At 31.9% G+C, this 18203-nt stretch overlaps 3 protein-coding genes across 3 annotated transcripts in view; 1 reads left to right on the top strand and 2 right to left on the bottom strand.

Moving 5' to 3' along the window:
- The window catches only part of LOC119685247, a 6583-nt gene extending 5382 nt beyond the window's left edge, over nt 1–1201 (bottom strand). Inside the window, exon 1 of the mRNA XM_038099486.1 lies at nt 341–1201. Coding sequence (XP_037955414.1) covers nt 341–1201 — 861 coding nt within the window. The remainder of the gene's footprint in view (nt 1–340) is intronic.
- Nucleotides 1202–1288: 87 nt separating this feature from the next.
- LOC119685236 lies at nt 1289–5014 on the bottom strand. Its single transcript, XM_038099470.1, has one exon. The coding sequence runs from the start codon at nt 5012–5014 to the stop codon at nt 1289–1291; it is 3726 nt and encodes a 1241-aa protein (XP_037955398.1).
- A 7374-nt stretch (nt 5015–12388) lies between these two features.
- The window catches only part of LOC119682666 (Down syndrome cell adhesion molecule-like protein Dscam2), a 93511-nt gene continuing 87696 nt past the window's right edge, over nt 12389–18203 (top strand). The window contains exon 1 of the mRNA XM_038096156.1: nt 12389–12454. The gene's annotated coding sequence lies outside the window, so the exon portion shown is untranslated. The remainder of the gene's footprint in view (nt 12455–18203) is intronic.

The following is an 18203-nucleotide window of genomic DNA, read 5'->3' as shown; positions in this document are numbered from 1 at the left end:
TTTGGCTTTTAGTCCATTTGTTTCTGGCATGTAATTGTGTTAAATATTCTTGGGACCAACGGCGCCAAAAGTCTTGATACATCTGGCTTAACATCTTCCATCGGAATAGTACACCAATCTTTGTATTTAGCAAATTAGGTTCAGGTACGGCAGATGGCGCTCGTCCAATCAAAAAGTGTCCTGGTGTCAACGCTGATAAGTCTGTGGGGTCATCAGATAGAGCCGTAAGCGGCCGCGAATTTAAACAATTTTCGACTTGTTTTAATAACGTGTAAAATTCTTCAAAAGTTAAAGTTGCCGTGTTTACTACACGCTTAAGATGAAATTTCATGCTTTTTACTCCTGCCTCCCATAGGCCACCAAAATGAGGCGCTGCGGGTGGTATAAAGTGCCAATTTATGCCAACGGTTGATGCAAACACAGACCCAGCTTCAATTTGTTTTTTAAATAATTTAATTTCATCTTTCATTAAAGCATCAGCACCGACAAAGGATGTACCACGATCGCTGTACATATCTGAGCATATGCCACGGACTGATACAAATCGCTTTAACGCTGCTAGAAATGTTTCAGATGTCATATCACTCACAAGTTCCAAATGAATAGCTCGTGTAATAAAACATATAAATAGAGCCACATACCCCTTGTAAGTACGTTGGCCTCTCCCTCTTGTCGCTCTCACATTAAATGGACCAGCATAATCCACGCCCGTGTGCATGAATGGCTGTGATATATTACACCGTGCTGGAGGTAAGTTACCCATAAGTTGTGCTTGCGGTCGACAGGCTTGACGAAAACATGTAATGCATTTGTTAATCACTCTCTTCACAGCGGATCTTCCTTTAATAACCCAAAATTGCCGTCGCACATATGCTAATGTTGTTTGAGTTCCGCCATGTAATGTTCGACTATGAGCGTGATTAATAATCAACGTAGTAAAATCATGACATTTGGGTAATATCATTGGACATCGTTCATCTGAAGGAATATTCGCATTTTGCAGTCGTCCATTTAGACGCATAATTCCGTCGGAATCAAGCTTCGGATTCAATTTAAACAATTTACTTGATTTGTTGATTGGATTGCCTTTCCGTAAAGCGGCATAATCGTTGGTAAACTCGGTCCTTTGTACAATTGTTACTAATTTTTTAAGAACCGTATAACGTTCTTGCCAAGTGCAGAAACTTTCATCCCTACGCATCCTTTTTTGACACATATGAATAAAACGTAGGCATTGCGCCACGACTACGAGTAATTTGTCAAGAGTAGCATATCGTCCAAATATTTCTCACACTTCTGTTGATAACTGCGTAGTTAATGAGTTAATCTCTTTTTTCTCAGGTAAACTGTCAGGAGTATGATTGATTTGGTGGTTAGGCCACATTTTCTCATTTAAGCGAAGCCAAGATGGTCCATACCACCACATCAGATTATCTTTTAGTTGCAAAACGGTACTGCCTCGTGATGCACAATCAGCCGGATTATCCTTTGTTGCAATATACCTCCAGTCTTCAATATTTGTCATTGACTGAATTTGTGACACTCTGTTTGCCACGAACTGCTTCAATTTGCCTGGATCAGTTCTAATCCACCACAGTGTGGTTGTATTATCAGTCCACAAAATACAGCGTGATAGTTGACACTTAAATGTTCCTTTAACCTTGTGTAGAAGTTTTGCTGCTAGCAATGCTGCACATAATTCTAAACGTTGTATAGACGTTTCTTTCAACGGGGCTACCTTAGTTTTACTAATAAGCAAATTTACAAAGCTGGTCGTACCGATGGTTGTTTTCGCATATACTGCAGCCGCATATGCTTGATTTGATGAATCACCAAATGCGTGTAATTCAATTGCACTTGTCGAAGTGGTGTTTATCCAACGTGGGATTCGAATGTGATGTAATTGTTGTAAGTCAATACGAAAGTTATGCCAAATGTTTGCCATCTCTATTGACAAGGGATCATCCCAATCGGATCCAGTACGCCAGAGTTGTTGCAGAAACATCTTTCCTCGAATGATAACCGGAGCCAAGAACCCAAGTGGATCAAATAACTTCGATATGTCAGACAACATTAGTCGTTTTGTGTAATGATGGTTGTCACAAGTTACATTGACGCTGTAACCAAAACTGTCGGATTTTGTATACCAAGTAAGACCAAGTGTCTTAGTTTTATACTCGGTGTTAATTTCCACATCGTCGGCGTGAGCTTTTACGTCCTCAGTCAGAGTGCTTAAAACGTCATTTGAATTCGAATTAAATTTACGTAAAGTGAAGCCTGCAGTTGCTAGAAGCTCCTGAAGTTCGTGCAATTTTTCTGCAGCTTCGATTGGAGTGTCTCCACCTGATAGTACGTCATCAATGTAAAATTCATTTAGAATCGATTCAGCTGCCCGTGGAAAACGAGTTTGCTCCTCTTTTGCCAGAGTACGCAATACTTTGATGGCAAGATATGGAGCACAATTAGTCCCATATGTTACAGTGAGCAACCGGAACGTTGTAGGGGCGTCCCCGTGTCGAACGCGCCACATTATTCGTTGCAAATCCACATCTTTGCTATCAACAAGAATTTGCCTGTACATTTTCTCGATATCTCCTGTAAACACTATAGGGTAATGCCGCCATTGCAAGATGATATTTGATAGATCATTTTGTAATCTGGGACCTATATGCAGACAATCATTAAGAGATATTCCGCTCAAACATTTATTAGAAGCATTGAAGACTACGCGAAGCTTCGTTGTAGAACTCGATGCTTTATAGACACCATGGTGAGGAAGATAACATGTTGAAGCTACATCATACGAGTGTGGCACCACTTCCATATGGCCACAGGTCTGATATTCGTCCATGAAATCTTGGTAGAGTTTGTACATATCCGGATCTCGGGTTAATCGCTGTAACGTGCTGTTTAATAATGCAAGTGCATTTAGTTTACTTGACTTAAGTGTTGCCAAATCAGCTTTCTGCTTGATTGGAAGTCTAACCACATATCGACCCGTTGCGTTGCGTACAGTTGTACGCTCAAAAAAATCTTCACAGTACATTTCATCTTTTGTTAACGGAGCGTGGTTTGTTATTTCTTCCAATTCCCAAATTTTATGTAGCATTTCGTGCAATGTTGCCCGAGTATGACAGCAATTAACTTGTCCTTTCACTGAAATACCCTTTCGTCGCGACAGTCCACCAAAAATTACCCAACCGAGTTGCGTATATTGGGCAACAATATTGTTAGTTGGATGCCGTTTTAGTCGCTCATAGACAATAGCAGCATAATCTGAAGCGCTCAAAATCATATCGACTGCCCCCGGAACCTGTAATTGAGGATCAGCTAAATCTAAATTCATGAACTCACCAAGCGCTTCTTTCGGTATGGGAATGGTTGGGGTAACGCTACCCACTCGTGGAAGTATTAGTGCAACACAATTCATGTTGAAATCGGATTTTAACGAATGGATTGTAAATGAAACCATTCCTCTTGAATTGGCGACCCTTTCACCATTTGCACCACTCACCGGCACTATGACATTTGTTTTGTCCAGTTTTAACCGCTGCACGATGAATTCGCTGACAAACGTTGCTTCCGACGCGCTATCCAAAAGAGCTCGCACAATAAGCTTCTGACCAGAAGGACTCCTTACCTCTATCAATGCAGTGCCAATTAAAACAGTCTGTAGATGTAAAGTTCGAGCACCTTGATTAGCACTGGAAATGTATGTATTATTTGATGTGACAGCGTATTTCTTAGTCGCTTCAGTGGTCTTTTCCGGTATATTTGAGTAATTAGTTTCTCCACCACTTCCACTATGGTCATGTAGTAATGTATGATGCGCTGCATTACATCGCAGACACCGATATTTCGATGGACAATTATGACCCATGTGTCCCGTTCTCAAACAATTGAAACACAATCTTGCAGATCTGACTACCTCATATCTCTTTGTCCCAGTCATTTGCCGAAATTCTGCGCAATATGCCAGTAAATGCTTACCTTGACAATGCACGCATTGTTGAACAGTGGTATGATGGCTTTTCACGAACCCCTTTGTTCTGATAGGTGTTACAAACTTTTTCTCCTGATTAGAGTTATCGGTCATGCTATTAACTACCTCCAGCGAATGTATTCGATTTTCTAAGAAACTGACCAGCTCCTCAAATTTTGGAATTTGTTCTAACCTGGTTGTTGACAGCTCCCAAGCTGAGCGTGTTTTCGTGTCTAATTTTTGGAGAAGGGTAAAGACCAACCAATCGTCCCAATGCTGCACTGGACGACCCAATTGCTCTAACGCACGCACAGCTGACGTGATGGTGTCACATAACAAGCGTAAACTATTTGGTAAACCATCAGACACCGTTGTTAAATTAACAATTTGTTTTAAATACGCATTAAGAATGATCCTCTTGTTCTCATACTTGCGGACGAGTAAACTCCATGCTACTGCCCAATGTGCATCTGTTGTAGTAATGTTGTCTAGGGCGTGTTGAGCGTCCAACACTAACGCATCTTTTAAATATTGAAGTTTCTGTGTATTAGACAATGCAACGTTATTTGATACAACTGACGTGAATAAATCCTTAAATGCGTACCAGTGCAGATAATTACCATCAAACGACGGAATTTTAATACGTGGTAAATTAGACGTCAGTTCCATGCTTGACACACCTTTAATTACAGTTTCGTTATTACCTGGAGATTCTATAACTTCAGTGCTTTCTAACTCATCGATTAGCTCTCCCATCATTTCCGAATAAATTATTTCAATTTCCATGTAACTGTCTTCGCTAACTAACGCTTTTATTGTGTCACTCACTTCTTCCACCTTTGCACCGTCATAAATATTGGCCAACAAATCTTCTCGAGCTTCCTTGTACTGCGTCCAGTAACTTTCCAAGAGATTCTTTCTGGCAGTGAAGAAACCTTTTGTTTGCTTGCTTTTTGCCGTTTTCCGTATGTTGGTGGAGAAGTTTTTCAGCAGGGATTGCGTAGCTTCCAATTTTCTGGCGATTTTTTGCATTTTCAGATTTTATGCGAATCAACTGTGATTATTTTCGAAAGTAAATAATTGTGCCCAGCGGCTATAAAATTTGGTAGATATGCCCAGCGGCTATGAATATGAAAGATACGCCCAGTGGCTATAACTTTGAGAAATATGCCCAGCGGCCAGACGAAGCACGCGATCTTCGTAGGCAGCAACACACAATTGAACGCAAAAGATATGTTGCTCCCCGCAAGGGATGCCAAAAATGTTCGTTAAATGCGGTTTTTTCTTTCTTTAAAGTTTCAAAGAATATTTCATTTATTTATCTCTAATATTACTTATCATATAAAACATATTTTTAAATGTAATTAGAACAAAACTCAAACAAATTTACTGCACAACACGAAACACAACCGAACACGACGGATGCTCGTACAACAAGAAGAATGAAACAACTTGCTAACCATTAAAAGCAGCCCACACACAGTGGTTGCCAGATTGATATAGATAATTTTAAACAGACGTTTTTGTGTAATTAGTATTAAGAAAATGTACAATATGTATGTAAAATATATTTTGGCAAAAAATTCAAAACAGTTGCTATTTTATTAAATGTTGACATAACTTTTATTTTGTATCCAATATGACGATATCGCACCATTTGACGGTGTTCGACTTCAATAGGTCGTAAAATGAGTAGTGAGTAAACTCAATGTTAAGCAGATACAGTAAACCAGTTAAGCACGTTTATTTTTGCTTTTTTGTTGCTTTTAATGTAGAAATAAATAAGCTAGAAAATAAATAAAAATACACTTAACTGTTGTAATTTTTGTCTTTTTTATTTAAGTTAACATACACGAAATTCCCTTGCAAATAAAGCATTCAGAAGTGTTAATGCCAAAGCTATGAACTCAACGGAATTTTCGCATGTAGCGACATTATCATCAGTACAAATACTTCAAACGTATTAGAATCTTTACACTACAAACATTCTTTGCTAAAAGTACTAAACAATGCAATTGTCAAGAATTTATTATAAATATTTTGTGTAGACTTATTCCAAATCATACACATAAATACAAATACATATATTTGGGCACATGTGTATCTGTCTTAAGTGAATGGTACTCGTATTATGAATTATAGTATAGGAATAAAAAGAGAGCTTAGATTCAATCAATCTGTAGATGACTACAGAACAGGTTTAAAGACAAAAGCAGGTGCAGTGCTGACTGCTTAACGAAATATCATTTTTATGCAGAATTTGAAGACCGTCAATGGCAGAATATATATTTTCTATTTTAATGTTTTTTTTCCATATATTAATGTATCATTTCCATATATTTCATTCATAACTTAAACGGTTTAAATTCACCGCACGTTCTCTTCGAAGTTTCAAGAAATAAATGTTAAGCTGCTATTCTAAGATAATATGATTATAGTTAATGAAGAAATTTTCCTACAGCTCAAAACCTAGAAACTTTAAAATTTCGATGCTTTGTGTTTATTATGCACAACATATGGATTTTACTTGATAATTTAAGAAATACTAATGAGTTTGTCACTCTAATCTTTATTCAAGCCTTCAGACAGCATTTACTGAAAGCAAACTTAAATTTGATTAATCAATATATACAATTTTATTTTGTTGAATTAAAAAAACAAGTTCATATAATTTTAAGACACGATGGTTAACGAAAGTATTAAATATTGGTTTGCATAAGGTAAGAAGGCATTAAAATTTATAAGGAGTTAAATATAAAATAAATATAAAACATACTGCTTTGTACTATTCGTTGAGTATTAAACTGTATTAACTTTAAAATAGCAAGCTTATTAGTGAACATTTCCTTCAGATTGACGTTTTGTATTAAAAATAAATAAAGTTAAAGGAAATTTCTATAATAAAGCGAAGAATATACCAAAGGCGTAAAGATTTCTGCTCTGTCTGAAATCTTTCACTCTGAATGTGCACGTGGATGTGAAAAATGCTTTTCATGATGGTCGATCTATCGCCAAAAAAATGGACGAGTTAAGAGAGAACCTATATGTGACATATTACAGCATCGCTAAGAGATTAAAGATTGAGAATAAAACATTTGCATAAATCTGGCTGTAAAAAGAATCTCAATATTTGAGTACTTCATTAATTGAACAAAAAAAAAAAATTCATTAGGATATGTGTTGTATTCATCATGACAGTGCTATGCCATGCATTAGTTTTGTGTGGCATATCAACTTCACTTTCACTAGAAAGTTTCTATCTACATATTTCATAGTATATAGTAACCGTTGCATCACATTAGTTTATCGTTTGTTCAGATCTCTCAGATCTCGGCATATTCTTGCAGGCGTGAAATTGAAATCAAAAGAGAACTGAGACGAATGCCTGCTACATTTTCTCAAGTATAATATCGTGGAATTCTATAGTAAAGGAATTATGTTTCCAGTCGAAAAAATTTATCTTTATGTCTTTAATTAAAAAAAATTCATGTTTTGAATTTGACTAATAAAGCCAAATACTTTTTGGTCAACACAATCCAACAAAACACATTAAATCCCCTAGATTTTGATGTGTATTTTATAGAGTTAGAGACGTCGTAGTTTTTTATTAATTTTTTTAGGTAACCTTTTGACATCATTTATCTAAAAATTTTTACTGAATCCTTATATTTTTTATTTACTTTTTTTGTGTATCAGTATTTAAGGTATTGCTTAAGAAATGCAAGTTTTTTGCCTTTAATTCTTTAAAGGTGGTTACATTCTCCTAAGGTATATACGTATATATATATATAGGTATAGGTAAGGTATATAATTTTGACGTTCACTTTATGTTATCTTTTATATTTAAATTCGTTTACAATAGTAGCATTTCTACTTTTTTATTTTTCTGAAATAATAATTTCTGAAATAAATGTCGGATTAGTAAAATCCCACATTTTCCTATTATTTAGGAATATTGTTTAAAAAAAATTAAATTTTGGGTTGGTTTAACAATGTTCACCACTTCATTACTTCTCGTTTCCTGATTTATTATCCTAAAAATATTTAAAACCAAATCTGAATTCTAGGAAATATTAACTATGTATATATTTTTGGTTTGGTAAAGGTTAATCTGTTGCTTAGGTTAGGTAAGGTTGGAGTGGCAGTTTCGCGCACCAAAGCTAATCTGATGCTACTGTATAAGGAATCTAGTTTCGCAACCTATCGATTGTCCTTTCACATTATAAAAGTGTGAAAAGAGTTAACACACTTTTATATAAAAAAGTATGTTTTTTAATTTAATTATAAAAAAGGTTTTATATTTATGTGTACCCTAAATGCATGAATAACTTGTAGAAAAAAATTTGGCATAACTTTATTTCATTTTAAATGGTTTTCTTTAAATAAAAAAGTAAAAACAAAACTAATTAGCAGAAGCATCAATGCTTTTGTCATTTTAATTAGTTTTATTGTTTTTTTTATAACAAAGCTGCGATATATGTATACTATTGAGGCCATGAAAACTAATACAGTGGCTGAGGCACTAATTAATTGAGACATATGAAATAAAAACAAATGGATTTCCAACACAACAGCGAGAACATATTTTTCTGAGTTTTCCAGTAGGGATTGTCGCAGTTCAGTAAGTACACCGGACGTAGAGCTTTATGCGTGAATACTCTTGCTTACATTTATCTATAACTACACACGCAATTTTGTCATAATGGAATTGAAATGTTAATTTCATATTTGAAATGTATCTAAAACAACATTTAATGCTGTCGCACGTTCTGCTTATTTAAAGTGAATTAAAAACGAAATACACACATTTTTAAGTGGTTAATGTGTTGTATTTTTAAAGTGGAGCTCAGTGGACTTAATTACAAGCATCGTCGAATGATTGCAATTGTAGAATTAATATTTTTCAGAATGACTTTTCAACAGTGTTGTTCCCGAGAGTTGAAGGATAAATATTTTTAGCATGCACAAGCGAATTTCAAACTCATCTGGAAATTTTGTCATAAAATTTTCAACGCTTTGGTCTCATGCTCTTAAAAATCTATATATGTATATAAAAGTATTTACAATTTCATTTACTTGAAATGCACATAGGAAAAAAATACACATAGTCAGAAGAAGTTTGTCAAAATATACGTATAGTATGTATCGTGGTGAGAGAGGGTTCGGAGGGTTGTCATATCGTTTTGTGTAGTCAGAAAAGAATACATTAAATTTATCATATTGTTTTATTACACTCTAAACGAAAAGTCATTTTGAAAAAAGTTAATTAATTAAATATTAAAGACTGAAATGAATTTGTGTAATATTTATTTTATATACTGAAACATAAGCAAGACGCCTACTACAATTCATAAACCAAACAGTTATTACCATTATGATCTTAGTGACAAAATTTTCACTGTCTCCGATGCGACAATTTTATTTGTCAAGATATGCATTAAGCGTAGATATGCGTCTATTGAAAAAATCGCTGTTTTCAAAGGTCCTTGAATGAATCATATTTTGAAGTAGCATGCCTTAAACTAACCATATTAATTGTTTGGATGATAGATCTATTTGATATGTATTATTGGAACTGTGAGCCCAAATTAAGACAGCAAAAGTGATATATACTAAAAACAGTACTCGTGTAGATTAAAGGTTATAAACAAGTCACTCATCTTGTAAATCACATGAACATTTATTTACTCGTTTATTCACTTTTAAGCACTCTAGATTTTTTACATAATCAGTAGTACTCGTTCTAAAATCTTGTACTAACATCTATTTTGCACGAAAAATTGATATAAAATTCTAAAAAAAAACTACAAAATTTTGACATTTTTTCTCCGATATGTGGAAACCCTAAAAGGCCACAGTTGGAGATTTTAACACACTAAACCGACCTCTTAGAAATCAAAAATGAAGTTTCCAGCCATTGTGGATGAAGGTGCTAAGAATTCCACTTCAGTTATCACAGGTTAAGGTTGAAGAGACATATTAATTAAAAAATTGTGTTCATCTAAATCAGAAAGTATGTGAAAAAATTTAGGGAAAAAAGATGTTATTGAAGAGAGGTGCAATATTGCACAGATTTTTTATAGACTCTATAACTGGAATTAAGCATGAAAACTGCGGTTATAGAGAAGAATGTCAATTTTCGTGCATTGTTACGTTAGCTACAATAACGCATTTATTTGATATCTATTTTATTTTAAATTCAAGCCTAATTTATATAGAACATCTAGAATATAATTTAGAATAAATATTGTAAATTATACGGTTTAGCATGAAATCCAAGGTACGGTTGTAAGAAGGACAACGAAATTAAATTATTTTTGAAAATATGCTGTTGTTCCTTATGTATTCGCATACAGCCAACTATACAATACTAGAACTATATCACTCATCCGTATCCAAAGATGTCAACAGCTTCAGGCCAGATAAAATTGTATCTAAGCAAACACAGAGTAACGTGCCTTATACGTTTATAAAACGGACTTACTTTACTTTTATTCTTTTGAATCTTTTTAATTTGTTTTTTTTCTATGTTTTTTGACTACGTATAACATTCATGGCATGCATGAAATTAAATTCTAAAGTGTTGGCAACACAGACACCAAAGTGTCATCGACACGTTTTTCTTTACTTTTTTGTTTAAACTTTATTATACCGTTCCTGGGCTGCAGGGAACTAGTGGGAGGTTTACTTCTGTTGTGCATAAATGCAATTTCATTGTGCGCTTGGTGACATACCAAACCATGTAAGACCATAATATGAACTGTGGAGCCACTGCAAGTCACTGATCCATGGCAGCCATTTGTTGTTTCTGTTGTCAGACGCTGCTGTTGGTATTCTCATGATAAACTGATGACGATTGACTTTGCCGGTTAAAGTCAACACTTCCGTTCTGCGGGTTTAAAAAAAGTTTCAGTAAAAAGCTATATTTTATATATTTCTTTATTGTACTTTTACAAAAATTTTTATTGTCATAAATTCGCTTTGTCTTTATTTCATTGAAATTTGTATCTAATTTGTTTAGCAATGTTCATGCAATGAGCATGAATGATGAAACAACAAACGAATCAATCTGTTGAATAATTAAATTTTACTTATTTAACTTTAAGTGAACGAAAGAGTAACGATTGTGTTAAAATACTAATTAATGATTAGTTTTCCATCAAACTTTCCCATCATTCCACTATGAATAAATTATGAAAAGAGTTTTGATTTCATTAGTTTCTATAACGCCTAAAATATTAATAGTAATTTAATATCATTATAAAAGGCTGGGAAGATAACTCTTGCATATAATTACATTAAAATCAAAGCTAGTTATTAAAGTTTTTTATACTAAATGATATCTCATACCTGAGATATCAGATAACAAAAGATACAACAAAACTTTAAGCGTATATTTTCACTTCTTATAAAAGTATAGAGTTCAAAATGTATCGGTACATCTGCTATGGATTAGCTTACCTTTTGATTCTGTATATTTAGGTACAAGTACAGTGTAGGATTTATTCTTCTAGATATTATACAGAAGCTTGTGCACTGTCATCTAAGTGGTTAAGTTTATGTTTTGTCAAGTGCAGAGTATCTAACAATCATTTTCATAATTAATAGTAATTAAGTATAACATTATTCCATGTTTGAGTAACAATACTTTGACATATCCGTTCGACATAAACTAATTTGAGTATATTTTTCAGCAATTAAAAAACATTAATTTATATAAATAACTCACTTATATACATGTAGTATTAGTTCAAAAATTTTGTAACAATTAAAGAGATATATATATCTTATTGTATATTATATCTTATATCTATTATACCTACCTTATCTTATTATCTTTTGTTGAACATATCAGGTCTTTAAGTTGAGCATAAGATTAAAGAAGTACTTGCACTTTCCAAAACAGAGTCTAACTACATAATGAAATATTATCTAAAAATAATAAGTACAGAGTCTAACTACATGATGAAATATTATCTAAAAATAATAACTACATATAGTATTTAATTTTGGTATATCTGATACAACATAAATATGTATTATTTATAATAAATGAAAATCATTTAAGTCTGTCTGATACAATATAATAAATGTCAACAGTTGAATAATCAAATTTTTTTTTTGCAGTTACAACCCCATTGACTGCTGCCGTCAATCCCCCCGATGCTGATCAAAAAGGACCTGTATTTCTTAAAGAACCAACCAATCGTATAGATTTTTCGAACTCAACAGGTGCTGAAATTGAATGTAAAGCTAGCGGGAATCCAATGCCTGAGATTATTTGGATACGTAGCGATGGCACTGCAGTAGGTGATGTACCAGGTTTGCGTCAAATTTCATCAGATGGTAAACTAGTATTTCCACCTTTCCGTGCTGAAGACTACCGACAAGAAGTGCATGCTCAAGTATATGCCTGTTTGGCACGTAATCAATTTGGATCAATTATATCGCGTGATGTACATGTACGAGCCGGTAAGTTGTTAGGTTCTAGAGAGACCACAAACTTGATCTATTATTCAATTGAAAGAAAAAGGATAGAAAAGGATAGAAAATGCTGTTACAAAAAAAAAAAATTAAGAAAAATAATTCGAAATAAGAAGTGCCGTAAAATTTTTGGTAATAAAACGTATCAAATAAATTTTGTGTTCCAAACAAATTGCAAGTATATCTCTGTAATTTCACAGCTTAACATTTAAAATTAAACATTTCTGTAAAAATCCTTTTTTTTTAAATGAACAAATTTTACAAACATTTCAGCTGCAGATATTAACGTTTTGATTGCCCTGGTTGCTGCGGAAGATTATTGTACTTTGATTGTTTGGTTTTGGTTTTAGGTCACACAGAGTTTTTATTTCTGAAAGTTTGGGATTACTTCGTTGGATTTAACTTTTTCTGATGTCTATCTTCAACTACATTAGTCGATTTTTTAATAGTTTTAAAATTAAAATCTATTTTACCAAATACATTTTGGTCTGAAATTTTGCACACATTAATGTATTTATTATTTAAAAACTTATTTTTCTTATTTCCGAATGTCAGGTAAATAAACAATCATTTTTATTTTTAAGAATCTGCATTATATACTAGGAGAGATTACGAATAATTGGTGTATTTTAAGTAAGAGATATATTAAATACCTGTATTGTAGTTATATTTTATATTACAACATGGGTGTACATATATTTAGTATTATTAATACATATTGAATTAATATATATATTATTAATATTAATAGTCAGTGATAATTAAAAAACGCACTAGAAAATTAGCATACAGCGTGTTCCAAATTCAATCACTAATAAAAAAAATACGAATCTATTTAATCAACAATTTATTTACAAAATTAATTTAATAAAAAAATCTTCTGTGCTGTAGATTTAAAATGAATGTATTATTTTTTGCATATTTTCTTTACATAATTCTATAGATTTATTTTTATTTGTAAATTAGTACATTTATGATATTTACTTTAGCTCAATTTTAAAATAGTTGTGCAAAATGATGCTAACTAATTTGTGTAAGCAAACACATTACATTGTGTAATTAAATAATTTTAACTTTTTGCTAGTATTCCTATTAGCAAAGTTCACACAATGTATCTTTCACAACTTCACCACTGGCTGCTGTAGATATTTGGTGCGGATTGCATATTCGAATCTAATACTTTTTTACGTAGTTTACAAAGTAATTAAATCTAAATTGTACATTAAATATGTTGTAATTGACACCTCTATTTTGCGGTTAAATATGACGAAATAAAGTTCACATATAGTATAAATTTAATTAAATCTGATATTTTTTTAGAAAGTTATGATATAATGAATTGTGTTAAAGGCTATTAGAAAGTAAATTAGATTAGTAGTAGGCACATCTGTATTCAAACTTAATTAAAGCCTATGTTAGTTATCATTATATTGGTTTTCAATTCTATTATAATAAGAGAAATTAATCACAACTATAATATTCGATTTTGATTATTTTTGTATGGTATTTTTAATTATTAAACTGTTTATGCCTAAAAACTATTATAATTTTCATCTGTTTGGTAATTTAATATCGATTTATACATTTAATAAAACACTGTAACAAAAATACATACTTTCTTTTTTCAAGTATTGTTTTATTTCTGCAGTTTTTATTATATGAATTTGTTTTAAATGAGGCTTAGGATTTATTTTCACATATTTTTATTCACATATAATTATACAAATAATTTAATTTTTTTTTTCATATATTATTTTAATTTATATATTGAAGAACTTTATATTTTTGCAATGGTATATCAATTTAAAATAATTATATCCCCTATTTTAATTTTCATGGCGATACAAATAAAATCGATATTTGATTCTCTATTTTACTGTATTTTGCCAGCTCTGTTCATTGTTGTTAACCATTGTTGTATTTGATTATAAGAATAGTTGAAGTATTTTTACCAACTTTATCTAGTCAACTGATCTTTAGTTTATTAATGAGTATATATTGAGTGTACATAACATAAGTTAAGTTATCCAACATAATTGTTTAACTTTTATAAAAGCAAAAATAAAATGCATGCCTAACCGAAATTCTCTTCGTATAGGTTACTTTTACGATACTTCTACTTCTCCACTTTTCATTTTCACAAACTGACTTATATGCATACGTCCTCCATATAAACTCTAATAGCTCAATGCTTATAGTCCTGACCTTACAGCATTCAAGTGCCTATCTGTCACTAAATTAATTTCTTTTAATCATTCACTAAACAGAGTTTACTGATATTCAGTAATTTTAAAAACTTTTTAAAATAAAATCTGATCTGTGAAATATTAAATTAGATATCATTATATCAGCACTAAAACAGTTGTCCAGTGTTCGATATCCATCAATCTTAATTGCTAGCAAATGTCTTCAAAATGAGCATCCTTAGAATATGAGGATCCTGATCCTGCGCTTAAAGGTTGGTGTAGTTCCGCTGCCGCGTTAAATTTAATATATATTTTATAAAAAATCAATATGATTAGTTGATCACTAAAATATTTACTTTACCTTTCTGCATGCGTTGCATGCTCGTATGTATGTATGTATGTTGACCCTTTTTTCGAGTCAGCGCAACTGGGCACATTTACCCTTTGATAGCTGGGGGTACTACAGGGTCCCACCCATCTCATTGACTAATTTATGTATTCTCTATAATATTCATGATTATTCAGTGATTGATCTAAGATCTGCGTACCTCCCCGTATGGAGAGTGATTACTCTAAGATTAGATAGTGCTAAATAGGATAGCCCGTCAGTTATCGTATATAACTACAGGGCTCTGTCCCTTATGTATTTTTTGATAGGGTCTATTCTAAGGTCTCTTAGCATGTCGTTTGTGCGGATGTACCAAGGCACTTTGAAGAGTCTTCGGAGAGCCTGACTTTGAGCAACTTGTAGCTTTTGAATAGTAGAGTCGGTTCTACTCGTGTATGTAGATAAAATTCGTTGGTATTCACTACGCCTGGCTTGATAATATCTATAAGACAAAATTATGTTTATTACTAAAGTATGCATATAAATTCAATTGAATGTATTTAATCTCATTTTTATTAGACCTCACCCTTAATCAAATAAAATACCAATAGACTACTTAAAGACTCTGTATTCAAGAATGCCTTTCATTACTGAGAACACAATCTACCAAGTGCAAGCATAATTTAATTATATTAATTTTAAATACTTTTTTGCTACCACGAAGAATTTTATTTCCGCTTGTTTAAGTTGCGTTAAATTGCAAAAATTAACAAAATTTTTATATAATTAAATAACACTCATAAAAGGCTTCACTTCCCATACTTAGCATAGTTTCATAGTTTCACCCAAGCTTACTTCTTACTATCTGTGCTTATGCTTGCGTATCTGAAGTTAAGTACCTTCCTCACCCATTAACTGAACAGAAAAAACAGATATGAAAACAATTTTCAGACACAGTTGACGTGATAAGTCACTATTTCGTAGTGTACGTATCTATCACTGAAGTATTTGCTACAAAAACCGAGTTGCCTTGCTTTCAGCTAATTTCTACTAAATTTTGGTGACACGATGTTTAACTAAATTTATTATCATTAAATTATGCTTAAAATAAAGCAAGAGCATAAAAAAACTAAATGAAAAAACATAAAATTATGTAAATATGGGAAAACGCCAAAAATGTGGAAAAATTCTAACAGAAATTAAAAGCGGCCCCATCCACCGAAATACGTTGCGCGCTGTGGAGTTTTCGGTAATTTTTTGGTTGGTTACACCTTGACTTTTTCAGGTGGAGTAAGTAGCTTTTTTGCTTAAAATGTGATTAATTGATATTAACTTTTATTTCTCATAAATGACAATGAGCTAGTTAGGCGAGTTCACTGTCACTCTTGCCTTTCTTGTTAAGGTGTCTACTGCGACCGGTTAGGACGGAGTTACGTGCAGATGAATGCTAATTTTTTAGACTGAAATTTAATTATTTTAGCGTTTAGGCAAATATTTTTTAATGTAATTAAAAGTTTAGTATATTAACGCAATTGTCTGCTTTTTAATTAAAGTAATTTAATGAAATGATTTAATCTTATATTATTTTTAGCGGCTTTATTATGAATAGATTAATGTTTCCTAGCATGGTTAATAAAGCAAATATAATTTATTTAAAATGAAATTTTAAGAATATTAATGTTGTTTTTCTTAAAAACAATATATTTTCATTACATTTATCTTTTTAGAATACGTAAAAGGTAATGACGGCAATTCTAAAAATCTACTTCGCCATATAAGTTTATTGCATTACCAAATACTCGAGTTTAGGGCCATTTCTTTAAATACAGGACTTGTACTTGAGCATGAGTCTCTAGAACACTTACAAGGTTCAATTTTCTAAAACTCTTTAGAATATCTAATATCTTCATGAGGTATTTTAGTGAGATTGTTAAATTTTTACTTGTATAATAATGGCCAACTTTCGTACAGATATCTGGATATCATGAAATATTTCCATTATGTGTTAAGTTGCGCAATACTGGAAAATTCCAGATCATTTAAATGCTATGAATGAATTCTTGAGGCACCCAGTCTGGTTAGCTTATATGCATCAGAAATGTCTGCGATATTTCTGTGACCGAAAATTAAAAGCAGACAAATATTGACTATATCGACATCTCGTTTTATGATATGTTTCAGCCAAAACTCGTCATATAAATCTGACTTTGTAAATTCATGTTATTGTTTTTCTTATACAAACTAAACTCTAGATGTTTAAGAGATAATAATTTTTTACAATTATATATACATAGGTACTTAAGTAAAAGATAGAAACTCATAATTTTGTCTAACTTACATAAAATGTAAAATACCAAAAAAAATAAAATAGGTCTATTAATAAGACACTATCATGCAAAATGTAGCAATATTAGTTAAATCAAAGTAGAGAATTTACTGAGTTAAATATTCGATCTTTAATAGAACTCGCATAGTTCCGATAATATTAAATGAGTAAAAAATTTCATGTTAGGGTGTTTTTATATATATGTAATATGAATTATATATTTTATTAATACTAATTTATAAATATATTATGTATTTAGGTAAAAAGCATTGTTATTTATTATTTATATTATATTTCATATAATATATTATATTATTTATTTATATATTATTTATTTAAGTGTGAATTTGAACTAAATTTAAAATATACATAATGTGTTGCAAAATTTTTTACCAAAAATATATTCTTTTGTTCCGTGTAAACTTGTTAGGGTTTGAATATACAATATTTCATCGATTTTACTGAAATTTTCAGTTGTCGCCCAATACTATGAAGCTGATGTAAACAAGGAGCATGTGATACGTGGTAATTCGGCGGTTATAAAATGCTTGATACCCTCGTTTGTAGCAGATTTTGTTGAAGTTGTATCCTGGCATACGGACGGTGAAGAAAGTTATTTTGCTGGCAATGAATATGGTGCGACATATAAATTGAGAAAGGATATTTAGACATATATTGAAGTAGTTGTTTTTGTGCTTGTTGAGGATATTAATGAGCATTTTTGGTACTAATAGCACGTTCGTAGACAGTTTGGTTTACACATATTTCTTTTAAGGCAGAGTTAAAATACTTACGCCAGTAGTACTTGATTTTGACAGTACCCTTACAACTCTTACTATCATTATTGCTTTGAAATATCCATTTCCTCTATCATATTTTTCATATTTATATCACAAA

This window comes from Teleopsis dalmanni, chromosome 2 (assembly GCF_002237135.1).
Source record: "Teleopsis dalmanni isolate 2A chromosome 2, ASM223713v2, whole genome shotgun sequence".
Classification (NCBI taxonomy): Eukaryota; Metazoa; Arthropoda; class Insecta; order Diptera; family Diopsidae; genus Teleopsis; species Teleopsis dalmanni.
Note: the sequence above shows the minus strand (reverse complement) of the source record. Positions and strands in the feature narration are given on the sequence as shown.